At 44.1% G+C, this 18086-nt stretch overlaps 1 protein-coding gene across 3 annotated transcripts; it reads right to left on the bottom strand.

Moving 5' to 3' along the window:
• Nucleotides 1-8638: 8638 nt before the first annotated feature.
• Nucleotides 8639-13012, bottom strand: LOC307044100 (uncharacterized protein). 3 transcript variants are annotated; one of them, XM_079689144.1, is made up of 4 exons: nucleotides 12661-13012; nucleotides 10464-10683; nucleotides 10251-10310; nucleotides 8639-9717 (listed from the first exon to the last, which is right to left on the bottom strand). In XM_079689144.1, exons 1-4 carry the CDS (start codon nucleotides 12674-12676, stop codon nucleotides 9216-9218), a joined length of 798 nt encoding a protein of 265 aa, XP_079545270.1. In that variant the 5' UTR covers nucleotides 12677-13012; the 3' UTR covers nucleotides 8639-9215. The 3 variants fall into 3 exon arrangements, with proteins under 3 accessions (XP_079545270.1, XP_079545268.1, XP_079545269.1); XM_079689142.1 differs by lacking the exon at nucleotides 12661-13012 and adding an exon at nucleotides 11732-12430; XM_079689143.1 differs by lacking the exons at nucleotides 10251-10310; nucleotides 12661-13012 and adding an exon at nucleotides 11732-12430.
• Between the last annotated feature and the right edge of the window lie 5074 nt (nucleotides 13013-18086).

Here is an 18086-nt window from a genome sequence, read left to right on the forward strand (position 1 = left end):
TACAGTAGATACACTTTACAGCTAATACAAGAGCACAGATTGTTCAGAATATCAGTATGAGAAAAACGACACCCTCTGCTTAGACCCTCACATCATACAAGGAAAAACTTCCAAAGAAAACCCACAGTTTAAAGGGAAAAAATTCACCCATTTAGTAATTACATGTTTTAAATGTGTACACACCAATGTGTTTCCTATCGCCTAAACCTCCAGGGCTGGAAACAGTTTAATACTGTAAACTTCTAAAACTAAAACGTCTTTTAAAACTACAATTCCCAGTAGAGACGTGCCATAGAGAACATGTTGCGAAACACAATAGCCGGCATGTGTATTTCTGGGGGGGCGTTCGAGTCCAGTTTTTAATAGTCTGCCGTGGTTTCGTTCCATTTCAAAGAGCTTGACACTCGGCGTAACATTGGCGCACTGCCACTCCAACATCCACTCCCAGAGCTTGAACATTAATCACGGGGTTTATCAACGGGACTGTAGTCCCAAAGGATAGCTGGGGATTATGGGTAGTGTAGTGTCTTCGGCCATCCTACACTGAATTTTTTTCCGGATATCATATTGCATTAACAACACCACATCTGGCGTCACAGAGATCTTCTGCTACTGTCCTTTCTTCTTAGAGGAAGTACAGAAACATGTAACTCTGGATTTGTTTTAATGTTTGAGGTGCAATAAACGACACAGCTGCTTTTGGCATGTTAAAACTATTCTTTTCTGCCTCGCTCATGAGAGTAACAGCTGGCGATATTACAGCCTTGCCTACTGATTTCAAATGTGTGCTCTAAAATGATATTTATAAATGACTATTATCATTATTATAAGCAAAACAATAAATGGCAAAGATATGTAGAAAATAAACGTATTTAAGATACGTATTTAAGATACGTTCATAAGAAACGTAACGTGGGAGAAAATATGTTTCTAGAAGATATGTAGAAAATAAACGTATTTGAGATACGTTCATAACGAACGTAACGTGGGAGAAAATACGTTTCTAGCTAAATGTAATTGAGAACGCAGTTTAGTTCTGTTGGAACATAATTTTTAGGAGACAGACCCCCAGGGTCTGGGCCAACCTCACATGGAGGGGCAGAGTGTTCCAGAGCCTAGGGCCCGCTGCTGCGAATGCTCGGTGCCCTCTGGTTTGGAGCCTGGTCTTAGGCCCTACCAGCAGCAGCTGATCAGCGGACCTTAAGGCTCTGCCTGGGGTGTAGCGATGGAGGAGTTTGGCTACATAGGCCGGAGCCAGCCCATTTAGTGCTTTAAAAACAAATAAAATGATTTTAAAATCTATTCTGAACCAAGCTGGAAGCCAGTGTAGTGAGGCCAGAATTGGGGTGATGTGGTCACGCTTTCTATGGCCAGTTAGAAGACGTGCAGCTGCGTTCTGCACTAGCTGCAGGCGTCTAATTGAGGCCTGGTCCATACCCACATACAGAGCATTGCAGTAATCCAACCTCGAGGCAACAAAGGCGTTAATAACCCTTTCTAGGTCTTTAAAAGATAAAAACGACTTGGTCTTAGCCAATAGTCGTATTTTAAAAAAGCAGGTCTTGACTACGGTGCTGACCTGCTTATCAAGTTTAAAAGCGCTATTGAAGGTCACTCCAAGGTTCATGACAGAGGGGAGGATGTTTTTATTGAGGGAGCCCAGAATATCAACCGGAGAGGCTGGAGGTCGGGGTCCAAAAAAGATGACCTCGGTCTTGCTCTCGTTGAGGGTGAGGAAGTTTTGGCTCAGCCAGGATTTCATCTCTGTTAAGCAGTCCATCAACTGCTGTAGTGAGTTGGCATTTTGATTGAGAGGCAGGTAGATCTGTACATCGCCAGCATAACAATGGAAGGGGATATTATGTTTTGTGAGAATTGAGCCTAGGGGCAGTATGTACTAGGGGTTTCACCAACTAATCGACTAGTCGACTAGTCGACTACCTTTACCACTAGTCGGCGCTGTAGGCCCTAGTCGACTAGTCGTGGAAAAAAATGGAGGTAAACGAGGTGCTGCAAAATGCTACAAAACACGTCCGACATTCTTATGTATGGCAGTACTTCAACGAAGATGTAACCAACTCCACAGTGAAGTGTCAGTTGTGTACAGCTGTACTGAAGTACAATACAAATGCATCTGCTATGCGCAACCATCTGAAGATGAAACACCCGCTGCCGACAGCTAGCACTAGCAGTAATGCTAGCACCAGTGAGCAACGGACCGGCGTCAGCACTGAACAGAGGCAAACGAACAGCAAGAAAACACGGGTCAACAGTGATGCGGATGATGAGCTACGGGATTACTGCCAGCGGACACCGCATATCCCCACAATGGATAATCCACTGGAGTGGTGGGCAGAAAACGTGCACCGCTTCCCCCGCTTTCGAGGAGCTACCTGGCTATTCCAGCCACAAGCACCCCGAGTGAGAGGGTTTTTTCCCTGGCAGGCAACACTGTCACCCGAAAGCGGTCAAGCCTCCTTCCCTCACATGTCGATGCGTTGGTGTTCAAACCAAAAATATGGAAAGGTGGACGTTATCGTGGAGGACAGCGAATAAAGTGTTGCGCACTGGATTTACGTGGCATTTATGTAAACAAGAGTTTTTTGCTGTCGATTTTGGTGAGTCCAGTGTTTGTTATTTACTCAGCCATGTAACACAAATTAAAATGCAGTGTTTAATGTTACTGTATGAGTTCCAATAGAAAATACAGTTGTAAACCTCTCTTTGTGTGTCTCTATTATGACGTAACGACTAGTCGACTAGTCGACTACTATTTTGAAAAACTAGTTGACTAGTAAATATTGGTAGTTGTGAAACCCCTAGTATGTACAGTAGAAAAAGGATGGGGCCCAGAATCTAGCCTTGGGGAGGGGCTTTGGCAGAGGAGAAGGCACCTAGCTGCACAGAGAAGCTACGGTCTGTCAGGTAGGACCTGAACCATGAAGGGCAGAGCCTGTGATGCCAGCGGACTGTTTAAGCCGTGACAACAGGATACTATGGTCCACAGTGTCGAAGGCAGCTGTCAGGTCTAACAGCACCAGGACAGCTGGGCTACCTGAGTCGGCGGCTAGGAGCAGATTATTAACAACTCTTAAAAGGGCTGTTTCAGTACTGTGCATGGGTTTGAAGCCAGACTGAAACTTTTCGTGGATGCCATGTGTGGTTAAAAGCGACTGCAGCGGGGCGTAGACTACTCACTCCAGGGCTTTAGATAAAAAAGGTAGCTGTGAGATGGGCCTAAAATTTGCGAGAATGGAGGAATCGAGATTTTTCTTTTTAAGTAGTGGCTGGACCACGGCATGTTTGAAGGCAGCTGGGACACATCCTGAGCTAAGAGAGGTGTTTACAAGCAATAAAACACTTGCTACAACTGAATCGAAAACATCTCTGAGAAGGCGAGAGGGAATGCTGTCTGAGGTGCAGTTTGTCGGCCGCAGGTGCTTGACTACATCCGAGAGAGAAGAGAGGGATACAGGCTCAAAGTGGTTGAGGACAGCAGGGCAAAGAAAAGGAGCAGAATCTGGGGTAGCACTAGTGTGGGCTAGCCTAAGAGCAGATGTTTTTTCAATAAAAAATGTAAGACATTTATCGCAGAGGGTAGTCGATGGCACAATTGGAGAAGCATCACAAGGATTAATGATCGAGTTGAGGACATTAAAAAGAACCTGGGGTTTATGGCTGTTTTTGGAGATTAACAGAGAAATGTGCTCCGTTTTGGCTGCTTTGACTGCCGTCTGGTAGTCGGAAAGGCAAGCACGAAGGATTTCTAAGGAGACATGGAGTTTATCCTTTTTCCATTTTCTCTCTGCACGCCTGCAAGCGCGTCTAAGAGCGCGAGTACAGTCATTAAGCCACGACTCTAAGAGAACTTTGGTGCGTCTAAGCGGAAAAGGAGCAAAGGAATCCAGTATTAGTGTGCATGTCGAGTCAAACATGGAGATAAGCTCATCAGCACTAAGAGCACAGTTCACTTCTAATTTACAGATCGGAGAAGCATTAAAAGCATCTGGAAACTGTGAGGCAGTCAAGGGGTTAATTGAACGCAGACAACGTGGAGGGGCACGTGACTCAACTCCCGCAGAAGGGATCGAGGTTGTAAACAGAACCGGTAAATGGTCTGAGATACGCGTTGCTGCACAGATTTCATCCACAGAGATAGACAGTCCAAACGATAATACTAAATCTAAGGCGTGTCCTTTATCGTGTGTTGGGCCAGCCACGGACTGAATGAGACCGAAAGAGTCGAGGAGATTTAAAAAGTCCCTAACCAGAGGTTTGGACTCGCATCACACATGGACATTAAAGTCTCCGAAGATCAAATTGTTATGGTTTAGGTGTGTTGCTTTCTCTCCCTCCCCTCTGTCTTCTCTCTCTCTCCTGTGCAGTGTGGTGATCGTTAGAAGGCTCAGCTGGTTCACAATGAGGAGCACCTGTACTCATCTAATCAACTCCTCCATAAAACCCTGGTCATGTTCACACTCCAGTGCCAGATAATTCCGTCTCACTCGGTAGAGCTGAATGTCGTAGTAGCCTAGCTTAGTGTGATTTTCTCTTGCTATTTTTGTTGAAGAGTAACCTTGTTTTTTCCTCTGTTTTTCCAGTGTCTGCTCGAGCCAGCCTGAGTCCTGCTTCCGCCACCAGCGTGAACTAGATCCACCTTCATTTTGTGGATTGTTTTTTAGTTGCTTCTTTTTTCCTTTATTAAACTTTGTTAAAAGACTGAATCGATCTGGTCGCTGCCATTGTAGGTCCTGAACTTTGGACCCAGCCACAACAGAATTATCTGGCCAAAAAACATGGACCCGGCAGAGACTGATTTTTTTAGGCAGGCCCTGTCCTCACAGGGGGCGCTCGTGGGTCAGCACAAGTCCGTCCTGAGAAGCTTGAATGAAAAGCTTGACCAACTCACGACGGGTATGATTCAGCTGAGCGGCCGCATGGAAGACGTGGCGACCCGGCTTACCCAAGATCCTGTTCCATTCCCTCCAGCTCCCTCTCCCGTTTCACCGTCTGCTCATCCAGCAACACTGAGTCCAGGTCTCCGGGAGCCACATATTCCCATCCCAGCTAGGTATTCAGGTAATCCAGGGACATGCAGCCAATTCCTTCATCAGTGCTTGTTAGTTTTCAGTCAGCAGCCAGTTACATATGCCTCTGATCAGTCTAGAGTAGCTTTTGTTATGAGCCTTCTTTCTGAGAGAGCCTCCGCTTGGTCGCTGGCAGTTTCTTCTAACAAGCCTTACCTGTGTTCAGATTATAATGCTTTCTCCGGAGAGCTGCGTAAGGTTTTTGACCACCCTGTTAGGGGTAAGGAGGCAGGCAGCCAGCTTCTCTCTCTCCGTCAGGGAAGAGACTCAGTTTCCCAATATGCCCTGGATTTCCGTATTTTAGCTGCAGAGTGTACTTGGGACCAAGCGGCTTTACAGAGTGTGTTTTTAAGAGGCTTGGCGGACGAAATCAAGGACGAATTAGCCGCTAGGGACGAGACTTCCGACTTAGAGGAGTTAATTAGTCTTTCTTTTCGTCTAGATAACCGGTTGAGGGAGAGACGTAGGGAGAGATCAGTCAGGCAGAGGGCCTTCTTCCCTTCCCCCCTTTCCTGTGTGTCACCAGCTGTTCCTCGCCCACCTCCGGAGCCCGCCAGTGTTCGTTTGCCGTTCTCGCCAGCATCTCAACCCACGCCTCACCAGGAGGAGCCCATGCAGATCGGTCGGATGAAGTTGACTGAAGCAGAGCGCCAACGCAGGTTCCGTCTGAGGTTGTGCAACTACTGCGGACAAGGGGGTCATTACATCGCGGGGTGTCCCGAGATGCCAAAAGAGCGGGCTCATCAGCCATAAGGGGAACGCTGGTTAGCCATTCTTCCATTTCCTCATCCCCTGGTCGTCGTATTCAAATCCCAGGTATGCTACAGGACACATATTCCCTCCAGATCCTCATTGATTCTGGTGCTGATGACAATTTCATGGACTCTGGCATCATCTCTAAGTTGTCCATTCCCACTATTGAACTGGCTAATTCCAAAGAAGTGTTAGCATTAGATGGCAGACTATTAGCTGAGGTCACGCACCGCACAGCTCCCATTATGCTGACCATGTCCGGTAATCATCGAGAGACTGTAGAACTTTTTGTTATCTCCTCTCCGCTGTCACCTGTTGTCCTCGGTTTACCCTGGCTAAAGGTTCATAATCCCCAGATAGATTGGGCAACTGTTTCCATTACTGGTTGGAGTAATCACTGCCACTCACATTGCCTAGGATCAGCTAAAACTCAATTTTCTTCCCCTAGTCCAGCTAAGGAGGTTGATATCTCATCTGTTCCTAGCGAGTACCATGACCTTAAACTTGTGTTTAGCAAGGACCGTGCCCTCTCTCTGCCACCACATAGGCCCTATGACTGCGCTATTGAGTTGCTCCCTGGTGCCCCCTTACCCACAAAAAGACTGTACAACCTCTCCAGGCCAGAGAAAGAGGCCATGGAGAAGTATATTGGGGAATCCTTGTCCACTGGCATAATTCGTCCTTCTTCCTCACCTGTGGGAGCGGGTTTTTTCTTTGTGGACAAAAAAGACAAGTCCCTGCGCCCTTGTATCTACTTTAAAGGTCTAAATGACATTACCGTCAAAAACAAGTATCCTCTCCCGCTCATTGACTCTGCTTTCGGCCCATTGCATGACGCTGTTGTCTTTACTAAACTTGACCTTAGAAATGCATAGTACTTATCAGAGAGGGTGACGAGTGGAAAACAGCATTTAATACTCACCTGGGCCATTTTGAGTATTTAGTCATGCCTTTTGGGTTAACAAACGCTCCAGCTGTCTTCCAGGCCCTTATAAATGATGTTTTGAGGGACATGCTAAACCACTTTGTCTTTGTTTATCTAGATGATATCCTGATTTTTTCAAAGTCTTTAGATGATCATGTTTCTCATGTCAAATGTGTGCTCCAGAGACTCCTCGAGAACAGACTGTTTGTTAAAGCTGAAAAATGTGAATTTCATGTGTCATCTGTTCAATTCCTGGGTTTCATCGTTGAAAAGGGGCAGTTAAAACCTGACCCAGCTAAAGTGAAAGCAGTTCGGGACTGGCCAGTTCCTTCAACCAGGAAACAACTGGAGAGGTTCCTCGGATTTGCAAATTTCTCTAGACGTTTCATTAACAACTACAGTCATATTGCTGCTCCTCTAACCCAGTTAACCTCTATCAAACTGCCTTTTGCCTGGTCCCCTGCGGCCGAGTCCTCTTTTAGTAAACTAAAAGATTGGTTTTCCAGCGCTCCTGTCCTCATTCACCCAGATCCAGAACTCCAATTTGTGGTGGAGGTTGATGCCTCAGATCTAGGTGTCGGGGCACTCTTCTGAAGTTGCCTGTCACCCAGGTTTTCACAGAACTTTGACCCTAATCCAGCAGAAGTTTTGGTGGCCGACCATGTCTGCTGACACCAGGGCTTTTGTCTCTGCCTGCTCTGTCTGTGCCCGCAGTAAATCCTCTCACCGTGCTCCAGCTGGCCTCTTACGCCCTTTACCCATACCTAACCGCCCTTGGTCGCACATTGCTGTGGATTTCGTTACAGGACTTCCTCCGTCAGAAGGTAATACAACCATCCTCACCATTGTGGATCGTTTCTCCAAGTCTGTCCATTATGTCCCCCTGCCCAAGCTGCCCTCTGCTCTGGAGACGGCAGACCTCCTAGTGTCCCATGTTTTTAGGCTTCACGGCATTCCACAGGACATTGTCTCAGATCGGGGTCCCCAGTTTGCTTCCCGGGTTTGGAAGGCATTCTGTCAGGCACTGGGGGCCACTGCAAGTCTCTCCTCGGGTTACCATCCACAGACTAACGGTCAGGCAGAGCGGGCAAACCAGAACCTGGAGGCAGCCTTATGTTGTGTCGCTGCCCGTCTCCCCGCCTCCTGGTCTTCGCACTTGGCATGGGTGGAATACGCCCATAACTCCCTGGTCAGTTCCGCCACAGGTATGTCCCCTTTTATGGTCTCTAACGGCTTCCAGCCCCCATTGTTCCCCAGCCAGGAGAAGGAAGTGACTGTTCCCTCAGTCCAGGCCCATATCCGTCGTGCCCGCCGAGTCTGGCGGGAAGCCCGAGCAGCCCTCACCCGAACTGCTGCCCGTAACCAGAAGCTGGCAAATCGCCACCGAACCCACGCTCCAGACTACCAGGTCGGCCAAAGGGTCTGGTTATCTGCTCGTGACCTGCCAATCCAGACTGAGTCGCGCAAGTTGTCCCCAAGATATATTGGTCCATACGCAATCGAACATGTCATAAATCCCAGTGTCGTCCGCCTTAGCCTTCCTCCTGCTCTCAAGATACATCCCTCATTCCACGTGTCTCCCCTGGTGAAATAGACCATGGTTGACCATGGTTGACCATGGTCAACCATGCTCTCCGAACCATGGTTGTACCATGATCAACCATGGTCAACCATGGTTGGGAAGTGGCATCACGGTTTGAGACCATGGTAAAATGGAAACCATGGTTAACCATGGTATCAAACCATGATTCTTGACCATGGTTAGGAAGGAGAATTTGGTTGATCAAACCATGGTAGACCATGGTCAAACCATGGTCAAGCCATGGTTTGACCATGGTCAAACCATGGTCGACCATGGTTAAACAATGGTATGGTTGACCATGAAAACAATGGTCAAGCCATGGTAGACCATGGTCAAACCATGGTCGACCATGGTTAAAATGGTATGGTTGACCATGAAAACAATGGTTGACCATGGAACAATGGTGGACTGTCGGTACAAAATGTCAAAGAACAATGGTTGACCACAAATAATAAAACAATAGATTGATGCAGACATAATGGTGTTGTTTATGAATGACACATGGTTTACAAAGATGTACATTTGAACTTCAAATTAGAAAAGTCTGGTTAATACAAGTTCATAATTCTCCAATATATTTGCCCAGCTGGGGCCAGACTTTTTTATTTTGTGTTTTATTGATCCACTGACATTAAAACAGACAATTTGGGCAATTGCGACAAATTGTTAAGCAAAGAATTTTTCCTTTTCTATTCCCTCTCTCCATTCAGAAAAAAATACCAATGTTCACACCCCCCCCCCCCCCACCCCCGTCTGACCATTGAAGTGAGGTTATCCCCCCCCCCTTCCAAAAATCTAAAAAGTTGAAGAAAATATGTAAAACACAAAATAAAAAAGTCTGTCTTGAAGAGCATGATCACCTACTTGTTCATGTTGTACTCTTGGTCAAGCATTTCTGTACAGCATGAACAAGTGGGGTGATCATGCTCCTCTTCAGCTGGGGAAATTTCCCCATCACAACCGACAGCATTCTGCCAAAAAGTCGCAGATCAAAGGGTGGCTTGGCAGTTGTTTTGCTGTTTGAAGCCTTCCCCGAGACGCTGTGGCTTAAAATGTAAGCCCGGGGGAACAGCTGGCACAAAACAATTTTGACAGCCAGGAATGGTTTGTCCTCGTGCCGAATCAACTCATGAAGGGCCTCCTCCGAAGGTGATGGTGACGGTGATTTTGGCGACGGTGATTTTGGCGACGGCGATGTTGGCGACGGTGATTTTGGCGACGGTGATGCGACCTCCAATGTTGGCAGTGATGGTGATGGTAGAGAGCTGCCATGTTCGGCAGGGTTGCAGTGGCGCCTAATTCTCTTGATCTGCGCCTTCAGCTTCCTCACCTCCTCTTCCATTTCCTTAAACTCTTTACGAGTTACAAAGCTGGAAAACAAAATGCGTATTTTTTAGGAATCATTTTGTATTATTTTTAGGAGGAATAATTAAGTACACATTTTTCATGAAAATTAATTAACATATAATGTCAGTAATTTTGTAGTTCTTTTTTTAAATTATGAGAACTGTACCTTAATCCTAAAAAGGTATTCAAGTGTAGCATAGGGCCTACTTGTTTTAGCTTAATTTTCCTTTTGGCTAAACATCAACTCATTAGACTCCTGAGAAATAGTTCTCATCTTTCGGGCTACTCGTCTTCTTGCCTGAAATCGGACTTGTTTCATGTTGTTTGGTGTCACCATAGCTGTACAAAATGCATGATTTTTTTACAAGGAATACTAACAGATCAAATGTTTGTAACCATGGTAGTATTGTCAGTATTTTTCTAAATTGTTAGAACTGTTACCTTAATCCTAAATAGTATTCAAATGGTCCAAAATTAAACATACTTGTTTTAGTTTAGTTTTCATTAGACATAAGACTCCTGAGAATAAGCAATTAAGCATGATATAAGTTCTTACTCGTCTTTGGGTCTACTTGTCTCCGTTGAACTCGTTTGAGGCTGTTTGGCGTCACCATTGCTGTACAGAAAAATAATATTTAACTGAATAAAATATAAACAGAAGAACAAGACACTAAAGTACAGGAGTGCCCGGTAACATGTTTAATTAAATATTTTTTTAAATACAAAATTAACATATTTCATGATTTACAGTATTTATCTTGAAACCTACCCATTGGTCTTCTCTGCAATTCTTTGGGCCATGTCGGCCACCACAGGGACATTCACTGGTGTCTTCTTTGTTGGCTTTTGGCCTTGGGCTGGCTTTGGTTGATCAGTGTCACAGACCCTGGTGACCTCCTTCGGCTTTGGTTCCACCTCCTCCTGCATGACCAGGGCCTTTTCCAAAAAATTTGGATCCTTGGAAAGAATATCCAAGTCTTTCTTTTGCCCTGTAAATAAATTAGATCAACAAATATAAATGTTAGCACTGGTTAGAGTGTAATTTTTAGACCAGTGAAATTACAGACAGATTTACAGTAGAAATGGTTATGCCATATGGCCTGTCTAAAAAAATAATGCTCCACAAGTGTGACGGAGGGGTAAAAAATAAAAAGTTGTATAAATTGTTTTTTGGTGTGAATACTATGAAAGTTGATATATTAAATATTTGAAAAATCACATATAATATTGCCAGTTTCTTCCGAATTATGTGTAATGTGTATGTTTCTATTGTGTTTCGCGGTTTTCTAGAAACACACCTTAATTGGTATAAAGTGTCAACACAGCAAGTCATATTAATTACATACACATTTTTATCTCTCAAATTACCTTAACCAATACATGTATCTAACAGTTATAAAGGTAAAATTTGTATAAAGCCATGATTATAAAAAATATATTTACTGCAAAAATTGTATACATTGTAATTCAAATAGATAAGGAGGGTAGACTACCTTGCACTTAGCATCTTTAAAAAAGGTACTAAAATTTAATATTTTCTGAAGAGAAACTATCAAAATTCTTCACAATATACTAAGGCCCTAGCCTAGAATAGTTGAAAACGTATCAATCTCATTTGTATAATATGAGTGTCAAATTAGTTATGAGATCACAAAGTCAGAATTTGTATTTATCCACTGATGCATAATGTGGCAATACATTCACGCAAAGGTAGCTTATATACTCAAATAATGAGATTTTTGCATTTAAAATGGTTTCAAATAATTCTCAAGATCAAGCTCTTATGATTTAAAGGTTAAACAGCTCCAAGGAGACTGGAAATGAAAAAGATATAGGCCTACTGTCACACAAAAAGCGTAGCGTATGTTATAGGTCTAACACTCCTGACATTTTGACGTGCATAAAAATCATTTATTTCGCACAAAATTGTACATATATGTATTATATATATATTCTACATATATCCTCTAGGCTAGTCTAGGCCTATAATAATAATCATTGTCAACATATACACAGTGATAGTCATAGTTTACATACCTATACTGTACACTATGGCCCGGTGCAACCCAGGGTAGCCAGGGCACTGAGCTTGTACTTCTTCCCCAACGTGGTACTCTGACAGCTCTTTCCTAGGTCTTTTTATCAAGTTCAGGCTCACGACCGTCCCCTGTCGGTCTGCAGGCCACCACATCAGTGCGTGTGTCGTCATCTTGAGTATCTTGGCTGAGTTACACTTTAATAAATGACTTGCAGATGTAGAATTAAAATCTAGGCAATTTGGCCGATCGTGACGCTAACTGGCAAGATCGGAAAAGGTTGCCTTCGCGCCAACGGTTATGGAACAGCGAATGGCATCATCTGGATCATCTGGGATTTCTGGAGACCAATCAAAACACTTGACATTCGGCCAGTCTGAGGAAATTTCCGCGGGAGACTGCTCCATAGACTCCAATCGCCCGCCGAGAAAATACGAGATTTCGAATGAGACTTCGAGAGCAAGACAAGATGGCGTACTGTGCACGCAACACGAGTTCATATTTACTTTTAGGCTGAACTCGTACTCCTAAATGAACAAACTGGACTCATTCAGCAAACTACAAAGATGTCAAAGGAAGACTGCTACTCGATCCAGACTGACACTGATGGAAACACAAGGTTTAAGTGTTCTGAATGCGGGAGGATTCTATCACGGAAAGAACGCATCCTGTCTCATCTCGTCAGTGCTCACAACAAAAGTAAGTCTAAGCCCGGGGCCATCTAGTATTTAGCGCGGGCCATGAAGCCTCACCTGCTGGTTGCCCGATCGGGCAATCTATTATACCAGTATCATGCAGCTCGCGGATCCAGTAATGAGTGACCCGACAGTAAAACTAAACATATCTATAACTAGTTTAGGTAGTTTGAGAGGTAATTAAAATAGCTACGTGTGATATTCTAACCTGAAGTGTGTGTTTTGTTCCGCTCACCGCTGCATGTGATCATGCAGAGCTGCGTGTCGACTCGTCAGCAGCAGCTGATCTCTCTCTCCCGTCAGATTAGACTTCACTCGCGTTTATGTCCATATCGATCGGATCCAGCTAGTTTTAGCTAATGATATGACTACCTGCTTATTAAAAGACACCGTGACCTAAACAATAAGTGTCGCTATGCAACTGGGTGAGGCCACAAAGTATAGCGCAGCATTATGCATTTGTTTGCATGCCCACCGGAACCCCGAGGCATTAGCAACAGATCAACGCACAATCAACCCATAAAGCACATCTCTTCCTCCACATTAAGTGTTACACATTAGAATTGACTACTCTTGTCTGTCACATACTCTTCTTGTCTGTTACATAAGTGGCGCAACTGAAGCGGTATTGCGCTAAAGGGAAATTATTTTGACCGGACATTTTGACCGAAGAGATTTAGATTTGCTTGCGTGTGTGTGTGTGTGTGTGTGTGTGTGTGTGTGTGTGTGTGTGTGTGTGTGTGTGTGTGTGTGTGTGTGTGTGTGTGTGTGTGTGTGTGTGTGTGTGTGTGTGTGTGTGTGTGTGTGTGTGTGTGTGTGTGTGTGTGTGTGTGTGTGTGTGTGTGTGTGTGTGTGTGTGTGTGTGTGTGTGTGTGTGTGTGTGTGTGTGTGTGTGTGTGTGTGTGCCATCGAAGCTAATTTAATTTATTTAATTTATTAATTATTTAATTTAATTTAATTTATTATTTATTTATTTAATTTAATTTACACAAGCTAATCATTTAATTTTCTTTCTTCAATTTGTTGTTTATATTTGTGACCCCATTTAAGGCAGGTTTAGAACAAGGGTACATGTAGACCATGGTTGACCATGGTTTCTAGAAACAAAAGTACGATGTACAAATGTAGGCCATGGTCTACCATGGCTGACCATGGTTTCTTGAAACATAGATTTAGATCATGTTCTACCATGGTTGACCATGGTTTCTTGGAACAAGGTACATGTAGACCATGGTCTACCATGGTCTAACCATGGTTGAAGGAAACCATGGTTAGACCATGGTTATAAAAACATGGTAGACCATGGTTGACCATGGTAGAATTTGGTTACCATGGTCAGGCACCATGGTATTTCATGGCCGACCATGGTTTTACCATGGTTGGCCATGAAATACCATGCTGACCATGGTCAACCATGGTCAGATTTCACCAGGGCCTGCTCAAGCCCTATGTCTCTAGTCCACTCTCTCCTCCGGCTGACCCCCCCCCCCCCACCCCCCCGGATCATTGATAATCACCCTGCATTTACAGTATGCCGGCTGCTGGACATTCGCCGGCGTGGTCGGGGTTTCCAATACCTTGTGGACTGGGAGGGATATGGTCCTGAAGAACGGTCCTGGATCTCAAAGGCCCTTATCCTGGATCACACCCTCCTGGAAGATTTCTATAGGGAATTCCCTGACAAGCCAGGAAGGCCGCCAGGAGGCGTCCGTTAGGGGGGGAGTACTGTTATGGTTTAGGTGTGTTGCTTTCTCCCCCTCCCCTCTGTCTTCTCTCTCTCTCCTGTGCAGTGTGGTGATCGTTAGAAGGCTCAGCTGGTTCACAATGAGGAGCACCTGTACTCATCTAATCAACTCCTCCATAAAACCCTGGTCATGTTCACACTCCAGTGCCAGATAATTCCGTCTCACTCGGTAGAGCTGAATGTCGTAGTAGCCTAGCTTAGTGTGATTTTCTCTTGCTGTTTTTGTTGAAGAGTAACCTTGTTTTTTCCTCTGTTTTTCCAGTGTCTGCTCGAGCCAGCCTGAGTCCTGCTTCCGCCACCAGCGTGAACTAGATCCACCTTCATTTTGTGGATTGTTTTTTAGTTGCTCCTTTTTTCCTTTATTAAACTTTGTTAAAAGACTGAATCCATCTGGTCGCTGCCATTGTAGGTCCTGAACTTTGGACCCAGCCACAACACATATTTCACCATGATCCCGGACAGAAAGTCAGAAAAGTCAGTTATGAAATCCTTATTGGACTTTGGTGGACGATACACGACTGCGCAGAGTATAGGCGAGGCCGGGTTCAGTTCAAAAAGCTGCAACTCAAAGCTAGCATAGCTAGTTACAGGGTGAAGCAATCGGCATTGGAGATTAGCTCTAAACACTGATGCTATGCCCCGAACACGGCCGGTGGTACGGGGGGAGCTGAAGAAAGTACAGTCGGGAGGAAGAAGTTCAGAAAACGGTACATACTCGCCAGTGTGGACCCAGGTCTCCGTCAGGAACATCAAATCCAGATCACGAGAGGTGAAGAAGTCGTTTAACAGGAACGTCTTGTTTGCTATTGACCTAGCATTTAACAAAGCAATGCAGAGTTTTCTCTCCGGAGGTGCCGAAGGTGTAGTGCGTGAGTAGTGCGTGAGTCGATTTACGGTTGCCAGATGTAGGTTTGGGCAGCAGTATAAACTCCAGTGAGGGTCTTTGGTGGAGGAGAGCTTGGCGATCATAGACGAGCAGAGCGGAGACATTCTGACAAACATAAAACAAAAACAGGATAGCTGAAGGCAGATAGCTGAGGGAGCGGAATGCCGACACAGGCGCCATAATTGTGTTAATCCCGAAGAACTTTTATTTACAGAAACTCAACATTTCTAATCTGTGTGACACAAAATATGCACGATTCTTTTGGGCTCCCTCTATTTATCTCAAAGTCGGCCTTCAGGGGAGCTCCCTCCCTCTTCGGGGGTGCCAAGCTCCCGCTGGCTCCCCCCCATTTCGAACAGTGTCTACAGGTGTTAATGACTATAGAGTCAACCAGACAAAGGTTAGACAGCTAATGCTATGCTAACTGAGTACTAACAAAACATCGGCATGTCATGCTTCACTAATCTCCCAGTATATGTATTTATACTGCAATAGTTCCTGTTTTAAATCATATTCCCAGTGTAGTCGTTTGTGTTACTCTTGTTCATCCAACACATTTAGCGTCTCTTGCTGATGTTTGCTCGTGTCCCTGTTAGTTTAGATTAATAAAATGTATTCCCATGGTCCTTTTTTTTGTTTTTTTTGTTGGTCATAGGAGTGGATGTTACAGCCAGTGACATAAAAGCATGCCTCCCAACCATGTTTAAAAAAATGTAAGTGCAAAAGTTACAGATAGTCCTCTGTAGAGGAAGTCAATAGGTGGAGGTCACTGGTATTCTCCAAAGATAGACAACTTGCCGTTGATGATGTCAAATTTCCATTCCCTTATGAAGATATTATGAACATATCCATTTCAATATTAAAAGGGTACTAAACCGTCTTCTCATTAGAATATGAATAAATATAGGCTACCGAAGAAACTTCAATAATGAAATGATTGGTCCTCTTTGCAGGTAAAGTAAACAAAGGCCCCAAGACACTTGTTGAAACCTGTATGATGATAAGGTATTTTTAAATCTGATTGAAGAACTGGAAACCTCTTCTGTGCCTGGATGTGTCTCACACACACACACACACACACACACACACACTTACGCATTCACCAACACAATGTCCTGGTGAGTAAACTGTTGATTGACAGGTCAAATGACATGATTGCCCCTATTTTCACGCTTTTGAAGCTCTGATCCATTCTCATTTGACGCAGCATGTTCTGCACAATAGCGTGTAAGCGACTGTTTGAAGATGATTTTGAACCATGGTCCCTGCACATCCAACACACTGGCAGTCACACATACAGACATGCAGAGCTCTCTGATGGTGGAAAAGCACTACAGACTGAAGTGGTATGCACTGCCATAGTGAGGCTGACGACAACCTCTAGAGAGCTCATCCAAACGTTTCAGGCCTCATGCAAAAAATAGCAAATTAATGCAACTGAAGGGCTTCTGCCTACAGGATCAGTGCCCTCATTTTCAAAATACAATTTTTCCCCTGAGTCTTTTCTGATGAGTTCAAAGTATATGATTTCCCTCAAACTCTTTAGATACACCCATCAAAGCAAATAGGTGTCACATGCATTCATTTTGTACAGTATGTCTGCTGTTGAGCTGTCAAAGGACTCACTTATGTATACACCCATAAATCAAGAAGAAAGGGTTTATTACCAGAGGTTTTTGTTTTCTATGATTCCTTTGTGTTCGGTACGAGAAGGAAATTCAGTGAATTTCACCAAACTGTTCACAGTTCAGCAAATCCCACATCTGCTTAAATAATCTGGTGCACTAGGTTGGTATGAATTTACTATAAACAGATTTAGCTGTGATTTCATTGGAATAAATCTCAAAAGGATGCAGAAATAACTAAATAAATTAATTCCTGTTTTCTAAATGGAGTCAGAACAATTAGGCCTAGGCTCAGCTAACATTGTAGCTGCTCCATGAATACTCAACATAAAGTCTGCATAAATAAAGCAGTGACTTCATTGTTCATACTGTATAGGCAGTCTAGTTATACATATACATTTATCAGCAACGATTTACATCTGGTCTCTGTACAAATAGTGATGTACCGTATAACTTTTTGTTAGTTATAGTCGTCTAAACATCACTACTAAAGACACTGTTGTTGTGTGCACACACACACACTGGCCATGTTTCTCTGCTCTGCAGAAATACAGCAGACTGACCTCAGTACGAAGTTGTCAATTCCAAACTGTGTCTGAACCTTTATATATACAGTCTATGGCATGGGCGTCGCAGCCATTATGTGAGGGTGGGACAAGTCCTCCCCACTTTTTCAAATGATTAGTTTAGACCCCCCCACTTCTACCATGTGGAAAGTCCGTGAATCGGTCTGTTCACTCACCGCACTTTGTAGAGCACTGTGTTAGTGCTTCACTATCAAATCCATTCCACTTGCTTATTGAGAGAATGCCCAAATCAATGAAACTCCGTACCATGTTTTCACTGGTACTTTGTACCAAGGCAGATTCTCACATAGCATAGTTGGACAGCTCAGATCTGTTGAAGCGATGCCGGTAGCAGAGGTAAGGCACTCACACCAAGTGTTCAGGACATTGTTAATACAGCGAAAATCAAAGCTGACGATCTCTTGGTTTGATATGTTTTCTCCCCCAGACAACATGGACATAAGAACTTTTTTTTCAAAGAAGAGGAAAGTAAGTCTTCAGCTGGTAGCAGTTAATCAGTTAACAGTGATGGCGGTGGCGGCAAAAGCGTCTCAGAGGAGTTTCGTCTTTATGTCATGATAGAGAGATACAAATACTGAATAGTTTAGATGAGAAAAGGCATTGAAATGCCAGGTTACTAGTATTTATCATGTAAACAGGGAACATGAATAACCCGATCTTTATGAGCTCATGTAAACACCATATTCCCAATATGATCATAACCGGGATAATACTCAACGGCTTACTGATGTCCATGTAGAGACGCAGTCAGTGTGTTTTACTTGAGCCTCAGTTCGATAAGAGATTATTTTCTGAGTTCTTTAAGGTACTCTCTCTCAA

The sequence above is a fragment of the Notothenia rossii genome (assembly GCF_949606895.1).
Source record: "Notothenia rossii genome assembly, chromosome: 6".
Classification (NCBI taxonomy): Eukaryota; Metazoa; Chordata; class Actinopteri; order Perciformes; family Nototheniidae; genus Notothenia; species Notothenia rossii.